Source organism: Pectinophora gossypiella, chromosome 2, assembly GCF_024362695.1.
Source record: "Pectinophora gossypiella chromosome 2, ilPecGoss1.1, whole genome shotgun sequence".
In the NCBI taxonomy this organism is placed as follows: domain Eukaryota; kingdom Metazoa; phylum Arthropoda; class Insecta; order Lepidoptera; family Gelechiidae; genus Pectinophora; species Pectinophora gossypiella.
The window spans coordinates 12,747,801-12,772,832 of record NC_065405.1 but is presented as its reverse complement, the minus strand read 5'-3'; the positions used below and the strand labels follow the sequence as shown (position 1 = coordinate 12,772,832).

At 38.6% G+C, this 25,032-nt stretch overlaps 3 protein-coding genes across 3 annotated transcripts; 1 reads left to right on the top strand and 2 right to left on the bottom strand.

The window, feature by feature from the left end:
* Positions 1-152: 152 nt before the first annotated feature.
* LOC126374792 (zinc finger protein 175-like) lies at positions 153-6,821 on the top strand. Its single transcript, XM_050021514.1, has 13 exons — positions 153-346; positions 590-950; positions 1,030-1,103; positions 1,194-1,296; positions 1,372-1,535; positions 1,744-1,973; positions 2,063-2,252; positions 2,396-2,567; positions 2,995-3,155; positions 3,465-3,758; positions 4,355-4,446; positions 5,549-5,645; positions 6,010-6,821. Exons 1-13 carry the CDS (start codon positions 338-340, stop codon positions 6,088-6,090), a joined length of 2,028 nt encoding a protein of 675 aa, XP_049877471.1. The 5' UTR covers positions 153-337; the 3' UTR covers positions 6,091-6,821.
* Positions 6,822-9,779: 2,958 nt separating this feature from the next.
* LOC126374873 (protein rolling stone-like) lies at positions 9,780-18,925 on the bottom strand. The gene is made up of 4 exons (XM_050021643.1): positions 18,254-18,925; positions 13,301-13,411; positions 12,461-12,656; positions 9,780-11,279 (listed from the first exon to the last, which is right to left on the bottom strand). Exons 1-4 carry the CDS (start codon positions 18,546-18,548, stop codon positions 11,054-11,056), a joined length of 828 nt encoding a protein of 275 aa, XP_049877600.1. The 5' UTR covers positions 18,549-18,925; the 3' UTR covers positions 9,780-11,053.
* Positions 18,926-21,292: 2,367 nt separating this feature from the next.
* On the bottom strand, positions 21,293-24,090 carry LOC126374868 (protein rolling stone-like). The gene is made up of 4 exons (XM_050021635.1): positions 23,694-24,090; positions 23,370-23,480; positions 21,699-21,888; positions 21,293-21,622 (listed from the first exon to the last, which is right to left on the bottom strand). Exons 1-4 carry the CDS (start codon positions 24,004-24,006, stop codon positions 21,391-21,393), a joined length of 846 nt encoding a protein of 281 aa, XP_049877592.1. The 5' UTR covers positions 24,007-24,090; the 3' UTR covers positions 21,293-21,390.
* Positions 24,091-25,032: the final 942 nt, after the last annotated feature.

Sequence of the window (25,032 nt, the reverse complement as noted above, 5' to 3'; positions counted from 1 at the left end):
ACTCGCGAATGTCTTCCGACTAACTTAATGCGATCATTAACCACAAAACACCACTTCGTATTAATTATTTAGATTATTCAATGAAGAAAGCAACTGTCCCGTTCCCGTTTCCCACCAAAAAAAACAATATAAAAAAGATATTTCCAACCAAAACCAAACGTCAAATCAAATGTCATTCGAAGGCTTTTCTTTCGAAGGAAAATAATTTTTGATTCTTAAAAAATGTAAAACTTTTCGATTTAGTAATGGAAATTTGAAATTTAAGTAAACGAAATGTGTATTGATGTATCAGTAGGCATTATGAAAAATAAACTGTGATTGATTTGTTGAAAGTTAAATGTTTGAGGTTATTGTCATTGTGAATTTATTGTTGTTTGGTTTTTATTGTCTCCGCCTTTGTTGCAATTGCAAGTCTTATAAATGATCAAAGTAAATGCTAAGCTCAGCCACCTTTGGTATTATTTCATATCCAAATATTTGCGTGTTACATTTGCTTCCTTATTTGTGTTATCTATCACTTCAAAATCATTTTTTTATAATATGCCTTTTTATTGTAGAAAGAAATGTTAAATACAGTTTTTTATTTCAGGCCAGGTATTTGGAAAGCATGAGGACAATGTTTGTTGCACATGAGAACAATAGCAAAAAGAGGTTTCAAAAACCTAATATTTTAAGGAAAAGACCAAATGGTCCTACGAGACCAAACATAGCTGTTACTCATGAATCTCCCAGTGGGAAGTCACTAGTCAATACTACTTTATCCCTGGAACCAAAGTTGCAGCTTGAAAACCTGACAAAAGTAAAATGTAAGCCAAGTCCTACTAAAAAACCAGTACAGAGGTTATTATTAGAAAATAAAAATGAATGTAGTATAAGTGAACTTTATGAAATTAACACAAATGTTGATGATCGAACAAGCTTTGTAACAGGGAGAGATGTGTTAATCAACAGTAAGTATTTCTATGTATTTTGGGTGTTAATATACAGGTAAATTGTTTATAATTTAAATCAAATATTTTATAATTACAGATACTAAAGAAGAAGGTATTTCTCAAACTACAATAACTATTGAATCATTCTTAAATACTAGTATAGAAGATCAGGTAAAGATGTATAATTGAAGTATATTTTTAATATGAAATAAAATGCACATTGGTGATTTGGTTATAATTTTTCTACCAACTGTTTTGCAGAATATAACACAAATCAACATTGAAAATGAAATAAATGATATGATGAAGCAAGAGCGGTGCCTTGATTTTATTGATAATGCTCAAGAAATTATCATAGAGGATAGTAAGTGATATAAGTCAAAGCTATTTTGATTTAGTCTTTCTACAAACTGCACTTATAAACTTTGATGTATTTCAGTTGATGGATCTCAGCTAGGAAGTTTACGGTTGGCTGCTCATTCAGTCACCGATGCAGTTCCAATGTCTTCAGTGTCTTCTCAAGAACACATAGGGACGGTGAATTCAACACCTGTGCCAAACCTCACTTTAGAATATTTAGCTAACAGTACCATGAATTTTAAGGTAGAATTTATTCTTTATTTTTTAAAAGTTCTTGTATTTTCGACTTCTGAATCCAAGCATGTCTATTCTATTGGAAGGGCGCTGCATATTTTCCTGAGCTGCATCAGTGTAGGTTGGTTAAAGAAATTAGTTTAAACTTGTACCTTCCGAATCAAAAAATAATATAAATATAACTTAAATGTCTTTTATTAACTCTTTTTATCTACAGTGTGACGCTCCAGATTGTAACAAGAAGTTTAGAAGTGAACAAAAACTGAATAAGCACAAGGTCATACATGATAAGGGTCCCAAAGTGGTAAAGCGGACTGCATTAGAATGTCCTGTAAAAAAAACAATAAATGGGGGTATCGAAGAACCTTGTGGAACATTATGTGTGTCTAAGGAAGAGCTAGTGAAGCATTTGAACGAAGACCATAGTCCTGAAGATGCTACATATATGTAAGTTATAATTTTGTAATTGTAATAAAAAAATCTCTGGAATGTTATCATATTGTTACAATTTGAATACATGTATAAATAAATGTCAGCTGCATGGAATGCGGGCGTCGCTTCTTCTGGGCGTCGGGGCTGCGGGCGCACGCGCGATCGCACGCGGGCCGCGCGGCCGCGCTGGCCTGCGCCTGGCCCGGCTGCGGCCGCGCCTTCCCGCAGCCCTGCCGCCTGCGCGAGCACATGCGCGCGCACACCGGCGACAAGCCCTACCCCTGCCGCTATCCCGTGAGTTACCGCTACTATATCACACACTACACGCGTACATAATATTTGTTATCTATCCATTGTTGCGAATAGACAATGAGTGTACAGTTCCTTATGGTATATAATGTATGTATCTTGACTAAGACAGCTATTCATTTATGTAGAACTGCGGTTGGTCGTTCCGCACGGCCAGCAAGCTGCTGCGGCACGCGCGGAGGCACACGGGCGAGCGGCGTCACGCGTGCGGCGCCTGCGGCCGCGCCTTCCGCCGCCGCGAGCACCTGCGGGATCACTGCGCCCGCTACCACCACACCAAGCACGCCTGCGATCTACAAGGTGACTACCGCAGCCACATTTATGGCCGTTACTCCACCAATGCGCGGAATCTTAATGCAGGGAAGAGATATGTTTTAAATAATCAATAGAATCTCGTTATTATATTAAAATCTTCTCCGCTTAGTTAGTACATCTCTGCTTGGCAAAGCAAAGCGGTAAGGAGACAAGCAAAGATCAGTAGGAGAAGTCTAATCATCGCTCGGGATTGAGTGTATATATGATCGAATGAGCGTCTGCTCATTCGCATACAAGGTGGGAATGCATGACGGTAAACATCTAAAGGATAATTTGTGCGTATCTAAAAATGTGATTATGCTTCTCGCGATCATTCTGGAAAGATTTTATACGATGGGGTAGGTTTTGGTATAAATAGAAATTTTAAAGCCGTCTAAATTGTCACGTGATATAATCGTATCCTTCATTCCAGGTTGCCAACGTAAGTTCACCAACGTGGAAGCATTGAGGGTTCATATGAAGAAGGTACATCATCGGGATTATCCTCTACCCGACGTGACTCTCGATGAGGTTGGTCCTATGACGCCCAGCGCCGTGGCTCTGCCCGATACCCGACAGGAGGAAACTTTCATGGTGAGTAAGAAATCTTTTAATATGTAGTTTTGCTGTCCTTGTGGAAGGACGAGGTGAACCAGATACTAAGCTTTCGAAATCTAATAAGCAATTAGTCAGACGTGAACGGACAAATTTTTGGTTCATGAACTAGATTTTTTTAGGTTTTTGTAATTAATTATGAAGGATTGATGCTTAAAATGCGACGCACTCGCGCTTTTGGTCGTTAGGAAAGTACATACGGTTCTATTTATTGTTTTACACAAATTACTACAAAAAAATATATGTTATAATTAATTCTTATAAACGAATAACCAAATTACTTTGTAGGTGAACTTAGACTCGTCAGCATTAGACTCGGAGACGTTAACAGAGGTAGAAGCAGCGATGGGCGAATCTGCCTCCGCCTCACGGACGGTTCGCGCGGAGTCGTGTGTCGCGGGGCCGTGTGTCGCGGAGCCGTGTGTCGCGGGGCCGTGTGTCGCGGAGCCGTGTGTCGCGGAGCCGTGTGTCGCGGAGCTGTGGCACGCGGCGCGCACCCACTGCACGTGGCCGCTGGGGCCGCGCGGCTCTTTGCCTGACGTAGACACAGTGCAGCATTACGTGCCCGATGAAGATGTCCAGGTTTGTCTTGTTATAGTACTGAAAAGCCCTGACGAAGCTAAAGCGGGGATGTGCTACGCAAAGAGGAGCTGTGGTACGAGGCCGCGTCCACGTGCGCCGCACGGGACCTGGCTTGATGTCACACCCCAGACACCATACAAAAATCTCATTCTGACGGTGTGCAGCGTACGGCCATTTAAAAATTATAAAATTTAATAAAGACCCAGAGGGGTGATCCGTTCTATACGTAGTATTATTAATCTTTTTTCTCTGCTGACGTGCAAGACATTGCAGTATTACGTCCCCGATTACGTTTAGGTTTGTTTTTTATAGTACTTAGATAATTGTTTCTATTTTATCAACTGGTTGCGAAACTATTTCTCAAAGTAGCTGGAGGGGTAAAGATCCTTCCACAGAAGCGTATCGGCGCGATCCGGTGCATAGCAGAGACGTATAGAATTAACCAATCACAGTGAGTGAGCGAGATTGATCGACTCCCGCATATTTCAGCTCGTCTCCGCCCCGCTCCACTTTTATGGAAACTAACCTTAACGTAATAATTAGTACTGAGATCAATTTTCATTCTTCCGACTGCTCATATTGTCAATATTGTACAGGTGGAGCTGTCAGAGGGTTCGGAGAGCAACATATACACGATCAGGAGCGATCTCTTCCTTCATGGAAATGTACTGAACAATGAAGATAGCGAGTGAGTACCGCGTAAATTATTATGAGGTTGACCTTAATTGGCATAACTTAGGTGCTCTTCATAATATAAATCCGCACAACAGACTTGGCATAACGTAAATGGGCATAATATTAGTTTAGTATAACAATAAAATAGCATAATTTCTAAAATACATAACAATTTTCATAACATTATTCAGTAATAAGTAATTTAAAGCATGCAAAGTACTCCTTGCTACAGGGGGGCTACATTTTTGTGCCATTTGCGGTGGAGACGTGTGGTTGCTGGGGGGAGGAGGCGAAGCAATTCGTTAAGGACGTGGGCCGTCGCCTTAGAGAGCAGGGCTTTGACCCCCGCTCCGGGTCTTACTTGGCTCAGAGGTTGTCCGTGGCAATCCAGCGCGGTAACGCTGCTAGTGTCATGGGCACTTTTGGGCCGGGTTTGACACGGAGTGGGTTCTAGGTTAAGTAATTTTAAGTTGGATTATTTGACTTTTTGTAATTTATAAAATAAAAATTGTCTTATGTCAATACTAATAAATTTAATTTTAAATTTTTATATTACACCCATTACTATTCTGACCAAATAAAGAGAAGCAATATATTTAAAAAATAGTGTATATGATATAGTTTTTTTTTAAATTAAATTAAATTTTTTATTATGTATTATAATGTTATGAACAATAAAAGAACTTAGAGACTAATTAAAACTATACTACTAAAACTAAATTAAAAAGCTCAATTAAAGATGCTCTCTTTTATCACCTCTCGACCGAATGTGCCCATCACGCTCGCAGCGTTGCCCCGTTGGATGGCGAGGGAAATATGCTGCGCTAAGTAATGCCCGGACCGGGAGTCGCCACCATGCTCCCTTAGCCGCTTACCCACCTCTCTACATATTATTATGTCACTTTTTAGTTAAAAACGTTCGCCCTTTATTAAAATTTGAATTTACTGCTGCTTAAATATAAATATCAGCTAAATAAAACTAGTTATAATTATACTTGGTGTATGTCGAAAGGATCCAAATTAATCCCACAAATATGGCTATGTGAATATAAATCCATGTTTTGTGTTTTTTTTGTGTCAAATAAAGAATACATTATATAATTCGCTTGTTGTAGACAAATGGCGGGCGTGGAGGCAGGGGCGCTGCTGGCGCCGCCCGCCGACCACGGGCTCGGGCTGATGGACGCCCACCCCACCATCGACCTCATGCAGGTACCTTGTACAACGCGATATTACAGTCAAATTCATTATTTTTTCCTAAGATTATCTTACGCTACGTCATAAGTGTTAGTAAAAGTTATAAACTGTTTATGCCGGTTTGGTGCGTTTTATACGAATCTGACTTATGCGTATACTTTCGTGCTTTGGTTTGGTGCGTTTTCATATGAATCCGACTCGTGCGTATACTTACGAACACTGATCAATAACGACCAACCACGCGTGGTGTGCGCGTTGTCATAGTACTTGGTAGGTTGCGATTGTTTGCGCGAATTCGTTCGATAACGCATTTAAAGTATGAACAAACAGCTTTAGTGTTAGAAAATGTGTATGTGTTAACAAATGTGCTATATTTCAGGAGGAGCTGATGTACACAGACTCTGCAGTGGACGAGTCTTCGTTCAGGGTGTTCTTGCTCAGCGGCGAGGATCTCAGCTAAGCTCACCAGGTCATGCTCAAACAGATAATACACAAAAAAAATCGCCAAATATTGCAGACTATACCTTACTATAATATACGCGGACAATGGGGCAATAAGAAAGGGGAGTTGACAAATCATTTCTATCTATCTATGTATTCAGCCTGTATCCACCTACTGTTGGGTATAGGCCTCCTCGCTAAGGAAAATTATGTACCGATACACGGGCCGTCGAGTATACAAAAAAGGAGAAGTAAAAAAAATAAGTCCCGTCGTTGATCGGGTTTTTCGCAACGGGGCTGCATTCATACGCCTACTCCTCTTTCGTATGGCTCCGTACAATATACGCGTATTCACCCATTTATGACTGACATGCATATACGAATTTAACTGAAGCAATTGTATTCCATAAAAAGATGTTTCAGGATAAAAACAGCAAAAAAAGGCCAACATATTTTTATATTCCATATCACGCATGTTTGTGTATTTAGTGTTATTGATAACTCATGTTTATTTACTTGTAGTTTCGTGCAAACGCAGCCCGAAGTGATAATTCCAATCCAGTAGCTAACTAATGCGTGTTATATCACTGAGAGTGGTAATAAGTTCTGATAAGAGTATATTTTGTCGTTATGATGGAAGGAAACATTATTTGTTGGCCAATCATAGACTATTTAAGTGATGGAGGAGAAGTGATACGAGATTTGTATTGCCGGTATGTCTCATTTGGCTTTTAGTTGCAAGGTAGTTTTTCACATTTTCCGAATACAGTTTACGACTAGAAAGTAATGTAACACATAGTAGAAACATATGGTACCTACTACAACAAGCAATATGTTCGCGACCGTGCATATGTAAATCGCTTCATAAATCGCCTCAGTAGAGAAAATATTCTATAGCTTTAATATAATTGTCGAGGTAGATGAGCGGTTTGCAGTATGGATGATTTGAAATGACTGAGCGAGCAACTTTATATACGAACTATGGTACAAAACATGTGCATATAATGTGTGAATATATTCGGTGCAATAATAAATTTTTTATACCATTTTGTATGGAACTTAGCGGTCAATTGTATTAGTGACTTTCATTTGTAAAACTCCGTTTATGAATAACGATCTTTCGTGTCATTCAATTTTTACAATTATTTTACGTTTGAGATAACTCTTTGAATTTAATTTCTGTCATTCGGTTATTCCTGAGTACAGAATTATGTTAAGTAAAATAAGTAAAAGTGAACCTTTTTTTCAAACATTCATCGATTTATAGAGCTTATTAAGCGTTGTAGTAGTAGCGAAAAGTTCGTATACACAATAATGTCACTGGCTGTATTTCTGCGGGGTGTGTGTAGACCGTGATGGATCTTTTGGCGCGTGGATGACATTGGCGGGAGGGCGCTGGTGTGTACCATCTCTATACATTTTCAATTTATAACGATGGTTAAGTGTGACGTTTTCATAGAATGCGGTGTTAGTTACGATTTTGGCCACGTGCCAAAACATTCATACCTTTTTATATTACAGTTACATAGAAGAAAGTCGCCGATATACTATTAGGCGCATAATTCGAAAACCTCTGGAATTCATGTTGCAGCTGTACGTTGTTTACCAATCGGATTTCACAAGCTTAGGGCGTTTTCCCACTAAGATCGGATATTAATCCGATCCGAGTCAGTCATATGACGGACTGATGACGGTTTCAAAGTGGCTACAGTACTATTTTTTTTTATTGTAGCTCGCGAAATACTTTTGCCATCCGATATCTCTAAGCAACTTTGCTACTATCCGTCCGAATCGAACTCATATTGGATAAGAATCGGATGTAGCGTGAAAACGCCCTTTCGCTTACGGTACCAAATCATTTTTGAGGAGGGTAGGTAAGTAGAAGGCATACCTACTTTTGTGTTTGAACTATGGTTGCCCGCCCCACACGCCTCGCGGTCTTGAAAACACTGACAAACCAAAATAACTATATTTCTATGTCTAATAGAACTATTTAACATTTAAACAGCTCTTCCTACTACACTCGTATAAGTATGGGCAAACAAATGTCCAAAGATGACATTTACTTCAAAATAATATAATTATGTCAACCCTCACGTTTGGGTAAAAGTACCCTGCGTTTTCCGCATTACATGGCATATAACAATGTTTTTTATTTATCACCATTAGGTAGATTTATTTTTAAGTTACAACTTATTGTTCAAGGTTCATACCTACTTAAAAAAAAATGTATCGGGATAAAACGCTTCGGCTATTCCCTCCGGCCTGTGTGCTGCTCTGTCAAAGGTACGTTTTAAGATTTGTTTATAAAAGTGATGTATGGAGCTTGAGCACTAGCGTTGGTTGAACTGAAATCCACATACTAGAAGAGGCAGGCCTTGCAGTGGTGCTACCTACAGGTAGAGCGTAGTGTAAGGTGAGCCACGAGGGCGCTCCCACAGTCAGACACGTCGTATGATGTTGTTGCATCATCAATACAATTTCTTGATGATTATAATGATCTCTAGAAATGCCTTTTAATTTTAAGACATAATACTAAGAATATTATCTATAGAGTAATTTTTAATGCTTGTGATACTGAGTGTTAATATAATTGTTACAATTAATTTTAATTAGGAGATTTACATATTGTACGTAAGTTATGTCGTATTATCTGTGAATAGGTTAAAGTTTTATAGGATTTTATCTTTGGATCACGGACTATAAGGATGAGTTAGATTGTTGCTCGACAAAGCAAAATGCATCTCAACAAGACTGAAGAAAGTTACAGATAATCTTGAATGACAATCTTATGTGAAACGTAATGAATAATGTATGAATGAGCGAGCAAACTGTAGTCGGCTGGTGGTCGGATACTTGTAATTGGAATAACGAAACAAACAGTCCTCATCCGAAGATAGATCCCGGGCGCCGGCAGGGTCCGCTACATCACATTAACTATTAAGCAATAATACATAGCGCACGTACGCGTCAGTGGTGCATTGACCGATGCCCATCGGCCCGCCTTTATTAGTACTTTTGACTACTTAGCAATTATTTACTTCGTAACCTTATTGTACATAAGAAAAATTATTTTTGGATATACAAAAGTATGGTAAAATGGCTTATTTTTTGAGACTGTTGTCCAAATTATAATCATGATATCATTTTGTTAAAATTATATGCCTAAGGGAAAAATGTATTTCAAAATTATTTTTTTATAAATGAGTTTTATTTCGGTTGTTGCTATTTGTTTTGTTTAATTAATACTTCGAGAATAAGAGAATGTATAATATCCGCACAGTACAGACTCACTAAGTCAAAACTTTAATTAATCACATATCATACATCTTATTTAGTTTGTTATTAATATTTTAATTGGTTGCTTTGTGTTATGCAGATTTTGCTAATGGTAATAAATGTTTAGATAACTGCAATAATATGTGTTCTTATTATATAATATCTATAGGTTTATTGTCAAAAAGTCCAAAAGTTTCGGATGATCTTCATCTTCTATCATGTAGGTTGTGAGGTGGATTACCAACCCCATCAACCCTGGTGTGAGGGTTACTATTGAGCCGCCAAAGGTCCGTGACATGGCTCATATAACGACTACTAACTTACATAAGTAAGTAGTAACCGGGACCAACGGCTTAACGTGCCTTCCGAAGCACGGATCACCTTCCTTTCGGACAATCAGGTGATCAGCCTGTAATGCAAACTAGAACCGTGTTTCGTATGATTTATTTTTTATTTATTTATAACAAAATAATATTAAACAAACTATATAAGTTTTAATGTATATATTACAATCTGACAATTCATGTACTATCTAAAATATAACATAATATTCACAATATTTACAATACAACCTTTCCCAATTTAAGCAGTTTCATTTCATTGAAACTGTTGAAAGGGTACCTAAACCTGTAAGTAAACTTGCATCAATTTAGTATAAATTCAGCAATACAACTTATACACTATTTTGGCAGATACCTAAATTGTTGTTATTACAATTAATAAAATCATATTTTTTCCCATTTTAATCTTAAATACAATACAATTTTAGCAAAAAAATTAGAGTATTCTAATTTAAAGCACATATCACACGGGGTTTGCACTTTTTTAAATGCCTATCCTTATATTAGAAGTACATTATATAGGTAACGAAATACGAGGGCCGCCGTCGGTTATATGTTGGCTTTGACAAATTATGTTTACACGAGCAAAATGCAAGCAAGATTCTTGATTTATTCAACTGTTACATTATTTTCACAAATTACAATATACATCGGTTAACGGCCCAATCGTCCTGTAAAATATGTACAGAAATGTCACATAATTTTGGCTTAATTAGCACTTGCAGTATTTTTAAATAGGTTCAATTTTTGGCTGGATTTACGATTTGTATTAATCTTATAAAATAACATTCTAACTTGAAGTTATTTTCTGAAGTTAGGTAACTTCTCTAGAGGTATAGATATGATAATTCGAGAACCTTATCTACATTGACACATTATACATTCGTAGGTACATATTTTGCTATTATAATTTTTCACTCTTATAAACGCGGGCGTCATTTGACTATCTACTAGAGTATCCGCCGCAACAGTGGGATCAGCTAGCTCCTTATCGTCTTAGACCTAAGTAAGTAATAAAATATAATAATGACAAGTTTGTCATTCATTACAGTTGATAATTTGAAGTTGTAAGTACATGTACATGTTGTAAGTACATCTTTTTCAACTCAATTAACGTCATTGATTTATTGTTGATGTCGTAGAGTTCTAGAGTGGATTAGAATCATGTAGCCTTGGTATGGCAGTGGAGGATTGCGCGATCTGAATCAGCACTATTGGTTAATGCGTTATAAAACCAATGCAATTGCCCACTAGCGGGGAAAGGTATAATTTTTAGTAACTTTATAATTGTGCTAACCCGATTTGCCGTGGACAAAGGTCTCCTTTCCATTGTATCTCATACATATATTTATACTAGACATGTCAAACCCAGTTATCAGGCCCAGGGAAGGGGGCGTCTGTGGATGCGTCTGTGAACGTCACACTGGTGGTTCGGAAGAGGAACGCGGTGAACTTGTCCCGGCAGAAGGCGAGTCCGCACACCAGGAAGTAGACGATGATCAGTCCGCCGGCAGCCGCCGCCACCACGCCGGAAGTCCGCTTGCCTTGCCGCCAGTCCAGCACTTCGTAGATGAACGGGAACCCGTTTCTGGGGAAATTCACGTGGATGAACAAGAATAATCTTACCTACCTACTTTGGACATATACGTACATAAACTGACTATTGTAATCCCTAACGGAGTGGACAGAGCCACACGTAATGAAGACAATTTGCATTATTATGATACGAAGTCCTTCTTCTCTCGTGTGGGTTGTGAGGTGGATTACCTACCTCACCAACCCTGGTGTTAAGAGTTACTATTGAACGCCCAAACGCCCCTGACATGACTCATGTAACGACTACTTACTTACATGAGTAAGTAGTAACCGGGACCAATGGCTTAACGTGCCTTCCGAAACACGGATCATCTTACTTTCGGACAATCAGGTGAACAGCCTGTAATGTCCTAACCAAAACCTATCACAAAGTAATTTCTGTGATATTTCCTCACCGGGATTCAAATCCGGGACCTCCGGATCGTGAGCCTAACGCTCAACCACTGGACTACGGAGGCCGTTATACGAAGTCCTAACATGATATGATAGATTGACAGACTGATAGAGATGCGGATGCAATTGCAAAAAAGGGAATCTTTTGGTCAAGAATTTTAAATCGTGAATTGAGTTTTATTTGTACTTTTATTAGTTTATTAGGATACGTGAATTATTTTTAAAGATGCACGCCTAGGCAGGGCGTATTTTTTTTACTTATTACATATATTTTATTTTAATAATAATACCGACACCGCGGTTATTTGTTATTGATAGATTCTTATGTTTTAGTAACGAGTGGATAAAACTCATAATACAATAAGCGTAAAGTGGAGTACCTATACCAATTAAAAAGGCTCTCATCATTTCCTTAGCATTATCCCGTTTTCACAGTGGCCGCTTACCTAACTTGAAGATTTGTCAGGTTAACAGGACAATACTTAAAATCAGCCCGATATAGGTTAGGTCACATATCTCCGACTCATTTCTCGGGTAGGTATGTGGGTTTCCTCACGATGTTTTCCTTCACCGATAAGTACGTAATAATAATTTATGGTCCAAACATGAATTCGAAAACAAGTTCGAAAATCATTGGTTTAGGCCTGTGCTGGAGTTTGAACCTGCGACCACAAAGTGAGGTCGCAGGTTCTCCAACTGAGCTACCACGGCTCAAAAATGCTGTGTGTTTTTTAACGACGAAAGAAGAAGGAGGTTGGTAATATAGCATCACAGACGTACCCATCGGTTCCCCCAGCAGCGTAATAGATGAGCGTGAAGATGGCGTACCACAGGCCGCACCCCAGCGGTTGGTACACGTGGAACAGCCGCACCGGCGTGCGCGCCGCCAGCACCTCCACCATCGCCAGGCACGAGTTGACGCCGTGCGTCATCACGTCCAGCCAGAACATGCGCGCGTCCATCTCTTTGTACATTTCTGTTGGCAAATACAAATTGTAAACAAGCTACTCTTTCTCTCTATTTAAGAGCTGCGCTCTTGTCGGTGGAGTAACCGCCATTCCTCTCTTCTTCCCGCCAAAACCTTCACCTCCCGATACGACACGACCTGCACCTTCTCTTTTATTTGTTTCATAAATGTTATCCTAGGTCTACCCCTTCCTCTCTTCCCTTCAATTTTTCCTTCTATAATGTGTAACAAGCTACTATGTAGATGTAATTTTATATCTAACTTATAGAGTTACATAAATGTTGAGTTTCACATTGAATCATCCCAAACCCAAATTGTCAACTTCTAGGTACCTATATGTCTATTTTCAGGGCTGATGAGGTTGGTATTCCACCTCACAACTTACACGATAGAAGAAGAAGATTACAGGAAATATGAAAAAAGAAACAAACTTTGTTATTATAACGAACAATAATGATTAAAAAATTCAGATGCGAATTAGGTACCTGTCTTAAAAAAATCGGTTTCATTCCTTGTCTAGTCAACGCACATATTTACACCGGACTTCACTGGAGTGGGTGCGTACGATTAAGTGCTTAATAAGTGTTTCCTTTACAAATCGACGGTATAGTATTACACAATGTACGAGCAGGTGAATAACCCCGACTACCCACCAGGATTGTAGAGCAGGATCCAGTAGAGGGCGGTGATGACCAGCGCCATGGACACCGCCACGTTGTAGAAGAACCAGTACATGCTCACATACCATGGTAGCTCGCCCACATCTGAAATACGTGGAATGGATAACATTATTAGCCAGCAAGTGGTAGAGTTGGAAGAGGCTTAGGCGTATATTCCGCGATTAGATCCAGGATGTTTTAAAGAAAAGCCAGGCTAAGATCACTTAAACCAGCGTGCATGAAGTCTTTGATAAGAGTGGATGAAGTGAAGGTGGTGTGTCAGAGTTGTCGTAAGTGGAATTCCGTGGTCTCTACCTGCCCCAACGGGACATAGGCGTCTTATGTATATATCAGTCTGCCTACATACTCATATCATAAAAGGAAGTAACTAGTACCACTACGTCATGTCCCCAATAAGGTATATATTTCTCATTTCCTTTTTTCTAGAGAAGAGGGAAGGATGTACGGCCTAAACTTACTTCACTAAAAACAACATTTCTCTAATAATACTTTAGGCTGATTTTTTTAGCCTATTCGGCCTATTTGGGATTTGGCCTAGTTCAGATACTAGTAAACACTACTAAGTTTATAATGCGTTACTTAGGTATACTAAGAAATTATGTATGAACCCTGTTTTAAGTAAATAAAGTTTTTTTTTATAACACTTCATAAATTATACATACATTGGTTTACGAACATCCCCAAAACCCCAAATTGTTTTACAAATTGTACCCATGCCAAGCTGTGTCGTCTCTGGATTTTCATAAATTCAGTCGTGATTCTTATCGTAAATTTGGAACGAGCACAGGTTGTTACAAGCCTACGTCTGCTAAGTACTTAGTATTACAGTTCTGCCGGGTCTGCATGACAACCGTGTCGCGCGCGGCGCGAATTATATTGAGCGCTTCAGCCAATAAACGATACGGATGATATCTACGTAGATGGACGTCGAATGGCTATTGGTCAGAGGCCTCTGTCATGCAGACCCTACAGGTCAGGTTATTGTAAATATCCATTACCTACCTACACAGCTATCAACTGTGGTTGACAGAGCCACAAGTTGTAACACGACCACTAGCGCATCATTAGGCTTCAGTGTATTGTCATTGCACAGTTTTGGCGTCCTATGAGCCGAATTCGTATAAGTGGCAGGCTACCAGGGTATACCTATTTATCTATGCACGCCTCATCTACTTGCGGCTGCGCGGTACGCATATACCACTTCTTACGCCACTTCCCTCGGCCTCGCAACTTGCCTAACATAGCTTCCCGGCGGCGGCTATCATTATAATGTTATGTACATTTGGCGACATACATCGGATATGTAAGTACTTGCTTATTAGTCTTTACCACACCCCGGACACTTCGTTTAGGGTTAGCGGGACAATCGGGCCCGGGAAGGCGTAAGAGATGAAGTGGTAATCCATACTTAAGCACCTATATGACAGAAAGAAGTTCTGTTCTTATTCGACAACTATGATCTTAACTGTGTAATCTTGATTTAATCTATCTAAATTGAAGTTCTTATCTGCGTGTGTGTAGTGCATACTAATACAAAACTACAATAATGGTTTTTTTACTGGTTACCTAGTTTCGTAACATGGAATTCGGTGTTGGTCTTGACTGTTTGAAGAAAGTTGAAATTCTGTCCGTGCTTTGTTTACAATTATGGTGAGTGCGTAATATGCAATACATACATAATATATGCATACACGCCCGCAGGTCCCAAAGAGGTGGGCAGAATCACAAGTAATCAAAACAACGTGCATCTACTTTTCATACGAAGTCCTATGACAATGATGATGATAGTGACTTAGGTGAGCTCACCATCCGCAATAATGGAAGGGACAAAATCACATAAGTTAGTTAACTTAATACGCACCTAATGATGCCAATTAAGCTCTCAAGTTTAAAATAACCACTAGTTAAGACTGTTTCTTTGATTTATATAAGGCTTTATTGATTCTGGTAATCTGAGAGACATATGATTTATGGCTTGTAGGAATTAATTACTTACTGGAAAATACTGTAAGTATATTATACTGACTAGTATAAAATAGGTCATAATAGCCAGTTTTAAGATGCAACAAGCCTACCGCTCATACATAACTTATAACCATATACTTACTAGATATTTATAATGGACAAGGTAGGCACGTTAGGTAGGTTTGATTAGAAACTATAAAGATGGCTAGAAAATCGAAATAAGTAGTAACTAAATTTTATTTTCTTTTCTTTCCTTACGTCCCAAAAAATAAGTAGATTAAAAATGTTCGACAGAACGTAAGTAGAATTCTTTACGTTACGTAATTACGATTTTCAGTTTTGAAGATACCTTAATTTCTTTAATACAATAAGCACCCGCTGTTTCTGATTAACAATAAGTTATAAGTATGAGGTGACGTTATTGGTTAATTTAATGCATTTTCATTATCTATTAATAATTGAATAGCGTCACGTTGTTTTTCATAACACAATAACATGAAATTACAATAAAAAATGTAAAAAATCGAGGGTCAAAGTCTTGCACACTGTTGTACTTAAGTGTAACTGGCTGAGGTAACTAACTGGTTATTTAACAGGGTCCTGAGCGGTCCCTACTTAGTATCATCTTATTTGTATGTGGTCCTGAGTAACAATTTTTTTTTGTAGGACTATGATTATAGTCCTTGCGTAACAATGAACTTTATAGTCTATTATGTTACACCTACCTTTACTCTATAGTTATCATGACATTTACGTCTTCTATACAGGCTATTAACAATAGATTGGCTCTCTCGATCTTTACTTAAAAGTACGCACAATAATTAAGTATGTAAGTAGGTATATTTCGTTAGATAGGAAATTGTAGCAATTATCTAACCTACTACTTCATGTGAATAGTGCACTGTCCTCGTTCTATCTCCTGCATGATGATAACTTTTGAAGGAAATATAAATACAGGTAAGAAATATAAGAAATGGTCACAAGATAGGTCACGGATTGGGTGGGGAAACGCACTTTTACAAAAGTAAGTAAGTATTACTTAGTACAGCTATAGATTCTGGCCCACAATGTATTCTTTCTCTTCTAAAATTTGCCTAGAAAAAATTGTAACATTATAATTAAGTAATAAGTAACTAATAACAATAAAAATAATAACCTAATAGCCGTTGGTCCCGGTTACTATTTACGTGAGTAATCATTACATGTCAGTGGACTTTGGCGGCTCAATAATAACCCTGACACCAGGGTTGATGAGGTTGGTATTCCACCTCACATCCACACGATAAGAAGAAGACAATACTACTGACTGTGATGTTAACTAAGTAATTGAAATTCAACATTATTCTACTTGCAATAAGCAGACAGCTGGATGAGAAGTAGCTCTTATTGTACGCAAACAGCATAATGTGTGTTTGTGTGTCGTATGTTACGTCATCGTTACAGCGGGACTCCACAAGTGGGCCACTGCAACTCGCTACAACATTGACCATGACTACGTTACCCCAATTGGGGTATAGTCGTGAGTTTATATGTTATTTTATATTATGCTACAACATTGCTCCCTTCCCAACGCATACGCCCGTAATTCCTATTGCATTTGCAAGAACCACAAGATGTCACTAGGGAGAATTGAATTCTGGTACTTGTACTACTATTTGTACTTAATGTAAAAAGTTTTCCTTTTCTTCTGAAAACATTCATAAGCGGGAACTTAAAGTCATAACAACCGGTAACATAATTGAAAACCTACTTATTGCTTTGATATACTTACCTAACTACTTCGACATCCTTTGATTAAAAGCATAAGTACTTAAGTACAAACTCGGCCAGAACGTCGAGTTAGGTATGTTATTATTTTGCGTGACTTATTAGAAGAACCCACGTACGCCTTTTGCAGAAGGTCGCAGTTTGAAATTCCGGTGGACCCCCTACTTGTAATAATAAATATTTTCTTAATTTCTTTGTATGTAAGTTATTCAGTCTTTTACAAAATAATTCCGAACTCTACGTGTATACTTGGATGAAACATGGAATAGGTACTCGGGCTCTTGAAACTCTACTGGGTACTGATCTAGTAGGACTAGAACTAAAAATCATAAGACAACTTAGCAATTTAATACTGATTAAGTTATTATTATTATTATACGGACCCAGAATTCTTCAACTTGCTTTGAGACGACGTGTCGTGTGACGCGTGCACATACTGGTTTTACTGTTAGTTTTTGTTATTCAGATATATATATTTTTTCTATCGTAATTATTTATGATAATCGATTTGTAGTAAAATGTATACCTATCCTAAAGAAGACATTGAAAAACAACTTGGCGATTTGTTTCTCGATACGATGTAGTAAAAAAGCTAGGTAAGTACTTATTGATTTTGATTGGAAAACGCATTTGTAGGTAACTTATTTCGGCATTTTTTGGATGTTTTGTAAATACGTCAATATATCTACGTCTTCCTTGGATGTGACTATTTACTTGGATTTTCTTGTCACGTCTTGAGGCTGTAGTTTTCTGTAGTCGAGCCTTTTATATAAGTAGGTAAAGTGTGCAATCATCTCGTGATATAATGAGTTAGCATACCAGCGGATGGCATCTCATCGCACCATTATCTAAGAACCTGTTGTGTTCCATAATAAACAATAATTACGGAACTTGTTTGCCCATGGAGAAAAAAAATATACTTACGATACATAGTTTATTTACATAAATGTTGTAGGAGGTAAGTATCTACTTGTTTTATTAAGTAGTACCTTCTCTCGGAAGATCCTAAAACCTGTCTCGAGGTTTCATTCCTGTACGTATTTTTTATTTTTAACCACCGGTTCTGTCTCGCGTGAGCGTTGTTTTGTAAATCTAAGTTTAGCAATGCGATCGTAGTTTAAATATAATTTACTTAGTAGTTCAAGGGTAAAAACGATTGCTTGATATTATTATGATTGTATGAGTGTTGCTAACCAGGAGGTCGCTTGCACATAGCGACGATGGAGACGACGAGCCCGCTGAGCAGCATGGCCGACACCAGCACAAGCCCCCAGTTGGTGAGGTAGACGAGCCAGTACAGGTTGCGGCCCTCGTACACCGACCAGCCCAGGATGGCCAGCGCCGCAGCCAGCGTCACCGCGCGTACGCACAGCAGCGCCACTGGCGAGTCCCCGCTCTGCCATGCCGACGCGTAAAAATCGCTCACCCTCTCGTGGGATGACACCCACAAATCCGACAGAGACACACTCTTCCTAGAACATTTCACCATTGTAATCACAGGTCACTAAGGCACTACACTAACACAGTTTCCAGACAGAGCAACTGAACTGCCGGCACAGATTTCAAATATCAGGCTGATCTAATTTGAGATAACTTTCGCAACGCATCCGAGTTATCGATGACAAACGTTATCACAAGTCAAAGTATTTAGTTTAAGGCGATTAGTTTGGTAGGTTGTATTGAGTTTAAGTGTTCCGCGGAAGGAAGGTATGCGTTTGAGTAGTTGAGAAATAAGACTCGGTTGTTATAGCTACTTGGAAGGAAGTAGTGAAGTATAAACACGAGTGTAAGTTAAAACAAAGCGTGTGCGGGCGCCGGAGCGCGTTCGCGGGTGGCGCGCGGAGTCTCGAGTGGTCACTGCGCCGCGAGCCGCGGGCAAAACGGCGCAGGCGCCGGCCGGTGGTGTAAGCCGCCGCAATACCTCCGTCTAAAATTGCGCAAACGCCACTTAACCTTTCATTTATGTAACCACTCGCTACCCGGAATCCCACTACAGGTTTTTTAAGTTTTAGACTTGTAAATCATATATGCAATTAGGTACCTATATTCTTGGGTTTTAAGCATGGACGACCCTACGTACAATAGTTAAATACGGAATTCACATCTAAGTAGGTAAATTATGTGTGATAAAGATAACGCAAAAATATTACTGTTATGAATTTCTTATGATTTTTTATTATTTCGTTTGTAAACAGGTAGGTAAGTAGGTAATGTACAAGCAGATGTGATACTTACTCATACATGTACATAACGCTACTATATTAATATAAAATATTTAACTTATGTAATGATTATTTAAATTAAAATACGACTTATAAAGTAGTAAGTGTGCTTCTATTAGATGACTGATAGAATAATAACAATAATAAATATGACATTACCTATCATAGAGTTTGGACATAGAGTTCTATAAGAAGATCTGTTAATAACAACTATCAATATGCTATCATGGAGTAATTACGATGTTTATCTATTTGTTCTATCTCAACAACTGAAAGATAGTAATGCAGTGACTGTGAGACTATAGTAACATATTATACTTCAATGCTGTGAGATCTCTTTGTGGCAAATATGTTCCTCCCATCGATATGCATAACTTGGGCACATCATGAAATAATCGGCCGAATCATGAAATGGTCAGGTCATCATCCCAGTTTAACGGTCGGCCTACGGCATATATGAACAGCGTACCTCCATAAAGTTATATAAATTAATTCTTATGGAGCCTATCTCACACATTACGTATACAGAACAGCAGAGAAGTATTAGTCAGGTCGTTAATCATATGTTTTATTTCGTAACGGTGTACGACACGTTACGTGGGTGATGGCGTCAAAATGGATCTTTACATGTTTAGTGAAGTGGATGTAGTGACGTCATCAGTGTGATGGTGCTACTGCCCCGCCACCACGACCGCGGGTCGAGTTGCTGGTACCAACCGCATTCTGTACGGTGAAAAAATAGCGCGAAACTTAGAAAAATAAATATATACTTATACTTACGCCCGTAATCCCTGATGGGATGGGCAGAGACACGAGTAATCAAAGTTGTTGTAATCACTCTTGGCAGTCCCAAGATGGTTATGATGAACCTTATAGTAACAAGGGATTAGCCTAACGCCCATAACAGTTGTTGAAACTACGAAATTTTGACTACGGATATATTTCTTATAAAACAATACAATGACATGACCTATTTATCACACTGAATATATAAAGCTATTGAAACAATAAATTCATTCGTGGTTTATCGACTTCACGTTATTATATATTCTGTCTATATATTATTTTTATCCAGAAACACCTGCACAATTATCACGCCATTTTAGCCTCTATATTGTGTCTATGTCGTGGCCAGGTCGTCAACGTTTAATGATATTTCAATCAACGTTTGGCCATATCGTTAATGTAGGCAGTGTCCATGCTACGTGGTGTAATAAAAATGCGAATAGTCGATTAAATTCTTAGGTTCAAAATTATGTACCTATTCGATATGGAAAATTGTACAATAACATTGATTCGTCGATTATAATATTAATAAAGTTTTAAATATAATGGATACCAGCGTCACTACCGGCGGATAATGTTACTAATTTTACGTTATAATTGCCAACGTTTGGCCATATCAGGAAGTAACCATGCATTTAATTGCTCATATCGTTAAACGTTTTGTGTTCATTGATCTGGCCAAACTACATCATGATGTGGCCAACAAATGATATTCTATTACATGTTAAATGACCATTTCATGAAATGATCGAGCACATCATGAAATTATCAATTCTAAGATCTGGCCACGACATCTAGATGATTGTTTAGCTAGTACTCGTATCTTACGATTATCAGTTAGCTCCTTCCGAGATACATCTACTGCGTTGATATCTCGGAATGGAAGAAAGACGTTTCTATTGACCCTTATTAGAAGACGTAAGTAGCAGTAGTGAGTACATAGACATTAGCCCTACATACAGCTAACAGTAACAAGTAGGTAATACGTGTGCGTTGCGTGTATTGCGATAAAACCTGTTCGAGGGAAGCCTTCAATGCACAATGACCTGAGCAACGCGTGTAGCAACGTAGCTATGTAGGTATTGAGGTCAATGTTCAGGGCGTAACTTTATCAACGATATTTACTGATCAGTATCCTGTAGTTGGAAAGTGTTTTTGGAGTACTTCCGCGTGTGAGTGATTTTGTAGTGGAATAAAACGATAAAATAACGAATCTAAGGTGGGATTTCGTATATTTGTCACTCATAAAAACAACATTTCTTATACTAAATATATCTAATTTAATTAAGTATTTATATTCTTTCTCTTTTTCTCTCGGTACCTTCACCGTTGGGAGTATGTGGTTTGTGTTTGTGTTTGTCGAAGTGGGGTTCCCTCTTCAACGTGGCTGATGACGGAAGGTTTGCAGTAGGGCGCGAGGGCGTCTCGCGTCAGTGACAGCCCGATAGTGACTGCATGCAGTACCAGCAGGCCTAAGGCTGTCAGTATGACGACCAGCATTGTCGGCCCAGGGTTCGACCAGTTGATCACCGGGTACACGTAACGATTGCCTTTCCTGTGGACAATACCAGATTTTATTGAAGTCATTAACAACATATTTTGTTTAATATAACAGTATGATAATGTCTTACGTGTCAGTTCCTCCAGCGAAGTAGTATATGACGCTGAAGATAATCCAGCCTAACCCCAGTAGCAGAGGGTGGTGGATGTGCAGGAGGCGCGTCTGGTGCGAGCAGGACAGCAGCAGCAGCAGCATGATGGCTGTGTTCAGGCCGTGCACCGCTACGTCTAGCGTCGGGTTGAACTCCTCTTCCACTCCAGCTGTGGATTATCGTACTACATACATAGGCAGGTACATGCATAGCGTTTTCGGCCCACTTGGTGCCGCTACACGGAAACACGCGGAAAGAGCGGATATTCGCGCCCACTTCAGGTTACAGGGCATCCTCAGGCCTAGTTCAGACTCAGGGTCCTAGCCAAGGTGCATTCGTTTAGCACTAACGCTCGCTGGCGCTCGACGACATTTAGTTTTCCCGAGCGGACAGGAATCATGCTGTTGTAAAACTTCATCTTATTTATTAAGCAGCAAGGCTTTCGTTATTTTTGTAACCCGTGACTTATAACGTAGTGTAAATGGTTCGAATTTCGGTTCGGCTTCTAAACCACTGAATTTGCCTTTGTGAGTTTGGATTCATGTTTAGATTAGAGACAATTGATATCACGTGGTTTCCAGGATTAGCCTAATACATGGGGCTTAAACATAGCTGGTGAAGAGTATCTGTATTATACTATACACCTCTGCGTGCCTCTTCGGGAATATAGGCGTGATGCTATGTTATGTTATGTGTTACTTGTAACTCTATAGAGTTAAAGTTTATTAATTACCTACATTCATGAATATTTTTTATAAGCATTTTATATATAGACAGATATTAAATCCAGTCAATCAAGACCACAAAGTTTTTCCTTATATGTAGGTATTAATTAGTAATTACTTCATGGGAATTAAGTTTAATGCAGAAAAACCAGTTCTGTGAGTGGAATTGGGTTTTTATAAGGAGGTAAAAATAAAAATAGCAGAAGATTGTATTATTGCGATGGGTATGTGTAGAAGTGATTTTTGTCAACAAAACCTCGAAATAGACCCGCTAGTTTCTATCTAAGTGAAGTTTGTGTTCTCACAAAGAGAAAAAAATTATTTATATCTCAAAAAAATCTGACTCGGACGGGACTTGAACCCCCAGCTCTTGTCAAGCCGGGACGAGCATGTTAACCATTACACCACCGGGTCCTCCTCCTGTCCATGCGAAATTCTTCGATCTGTGTATCGTCATTAAGCTGGGGGTTTTCCACTCTTTTTGAGTTTTCGTAAGCATGGGTGAGTACTATAAAAACAAAAATCATTAAAGTTGGTGGTAAATTTTCACCCGGACTGGAATCGACAGGTTTTGTTAAAGAGAATCATGATTAAACACATCAGAATGTGTTTAATCAAAAAGACGCTTACGTGGTTTCACTATAAATTATAAGATATAAATAAGACGATAAGTAAGTACATTTAACTGGGACATATCATAAACTCACGCTTATTATACCTAAGGGGTCGCCAGAGCTACGTTATCTATAAGATAAGCTTCTTTTGATACGAAGTCCTAAGAAGGATGTAATGAACCTTAATGTATAATATATTATGGTGACAGGTGATCAGTCCGTCGCCCCATATAATGGTCCATCGTGTTAGAAAGAATACAGTTCATCTGATGCGACTGATGTTGAGTATAATTAATTAGTAAAATACACACCCTCGTAAAGCACGGTCCAGTAGAAGATGGTGATGAGGTAAGCGATCGGGTTGGCGATGTTGTACAGCACCCAGTAGCTCTTCACGTACCACGGCAAGCAGAACTCAGCGCCTGCCGTAATAACCAGAGCAAAAGTGTAGATGTTCGGTCTTTATGCAAACATTTTTATTCATGTCAGTGTTTTGCTAACGTTTTTTTTTGGATTTCAATAATTTTGTTTAATATAATTTAGAAAACATGTTACTTTCATAATTACAAGTATACCTACGTTTGCGTTTGACCACACGGTACAATACTAAAACATATACATGGTAAATTACTTACTTATAGGTCCATAGAAGTAAACGCGCGCTGAAACAGCTACAGAAAATCCTGTCGCGAGGACAATCGTCATGAGACCCCAATGCGTCAAATATATAAACCAAAATTGTAAGTAGTTGTTTAAATAGTACAAGATCATAGATGTCAGCACTATAGCCACAGCGGTTAAAAAGAGTAAAGTCCGCAAAATGAGTAAAGGCACTGAGGAGCGCGTTCCTTGCCACACACTTAGATAAAAGTCCGTTGGTTTTGGGTACTCCAGTCCGAACATAGCCCATTGTGTTTCTTCTTTAAAATACTTCTTTATTGCACTCATGTTGTACTATTGTTATGCAACACCACTATTATTTTTGACTCCGCTGTTGGCATTACGCCGGCCAAAACGGTAACTACTTACGTTATCAGTGCTGATACAGTATCGCAGATTTCAACTTATCGAGTGACTCAATATTGTGTAGGTACGCCCTAGTAATTCCAATGTGATGGAGTGGCACCTTTTTGTAGCAGATACGCGTGAAAATAGGTGTTTGCACTTTTTTGTCATCTGTTGAAGTTTTTCGATGTAAATTTTCTAGATGGCTTCATGTAAGTCGCCAATGAAGTACCTGTAAGTAGGTACAACAATTATTATTTTGTTGATTCAATTTGAAACACATTTTTATGTCAGTGTAGAATGAGTCAGCATACATACCACTCACTACCAAATATTTGTATGACAGGACGAACACTTTATAGTTACCTAATAGAAACTATGTACTATTTAATGATAATAAAAGAACAATTGAGTTTATTTATCATTTAGTTGTAGTTGAATTATGAAAGGCTCCCTCAGCGAATTTATCTCGCAGCAGCGTCTTCTCAACAGTGGCCACGTGGAGGGCAATTACCTACCCCATATATCGCACTTATCACTAATACGTCGTGGCTCCCGACTTCGAATAATCCATATAGTACATGTACCCATTACCTTTACTGCGCGAACAATAACTTTAGGTACCTTCCCCTAGTGTACTCTCAATCTGTGTAAGTACTCTTAAATACTACATATCAGCAATACAGGTGTTAGGTAGAGCTATTAGAGCTAGTGTTTTTGAGAGCTGTTTTGATCGCGACTTTTTGGTTGGTGTTTGAAAGATAATAAATATGATGGACAAAATATACATATTGTGTGGCTTTTATATGAAAGCTGTTTTTAAATATAATATGTTATTCTCTATAACTATACACTGCAAAAGAAAGCTACTCGTCGGTCCCGCTCGTCGACTACTGAATGACTGACTACTTTGTGTCCCCGGTCAGTGTTGCTTTCACGATATGAATAAATTTAATCTCTGTCCGTTTA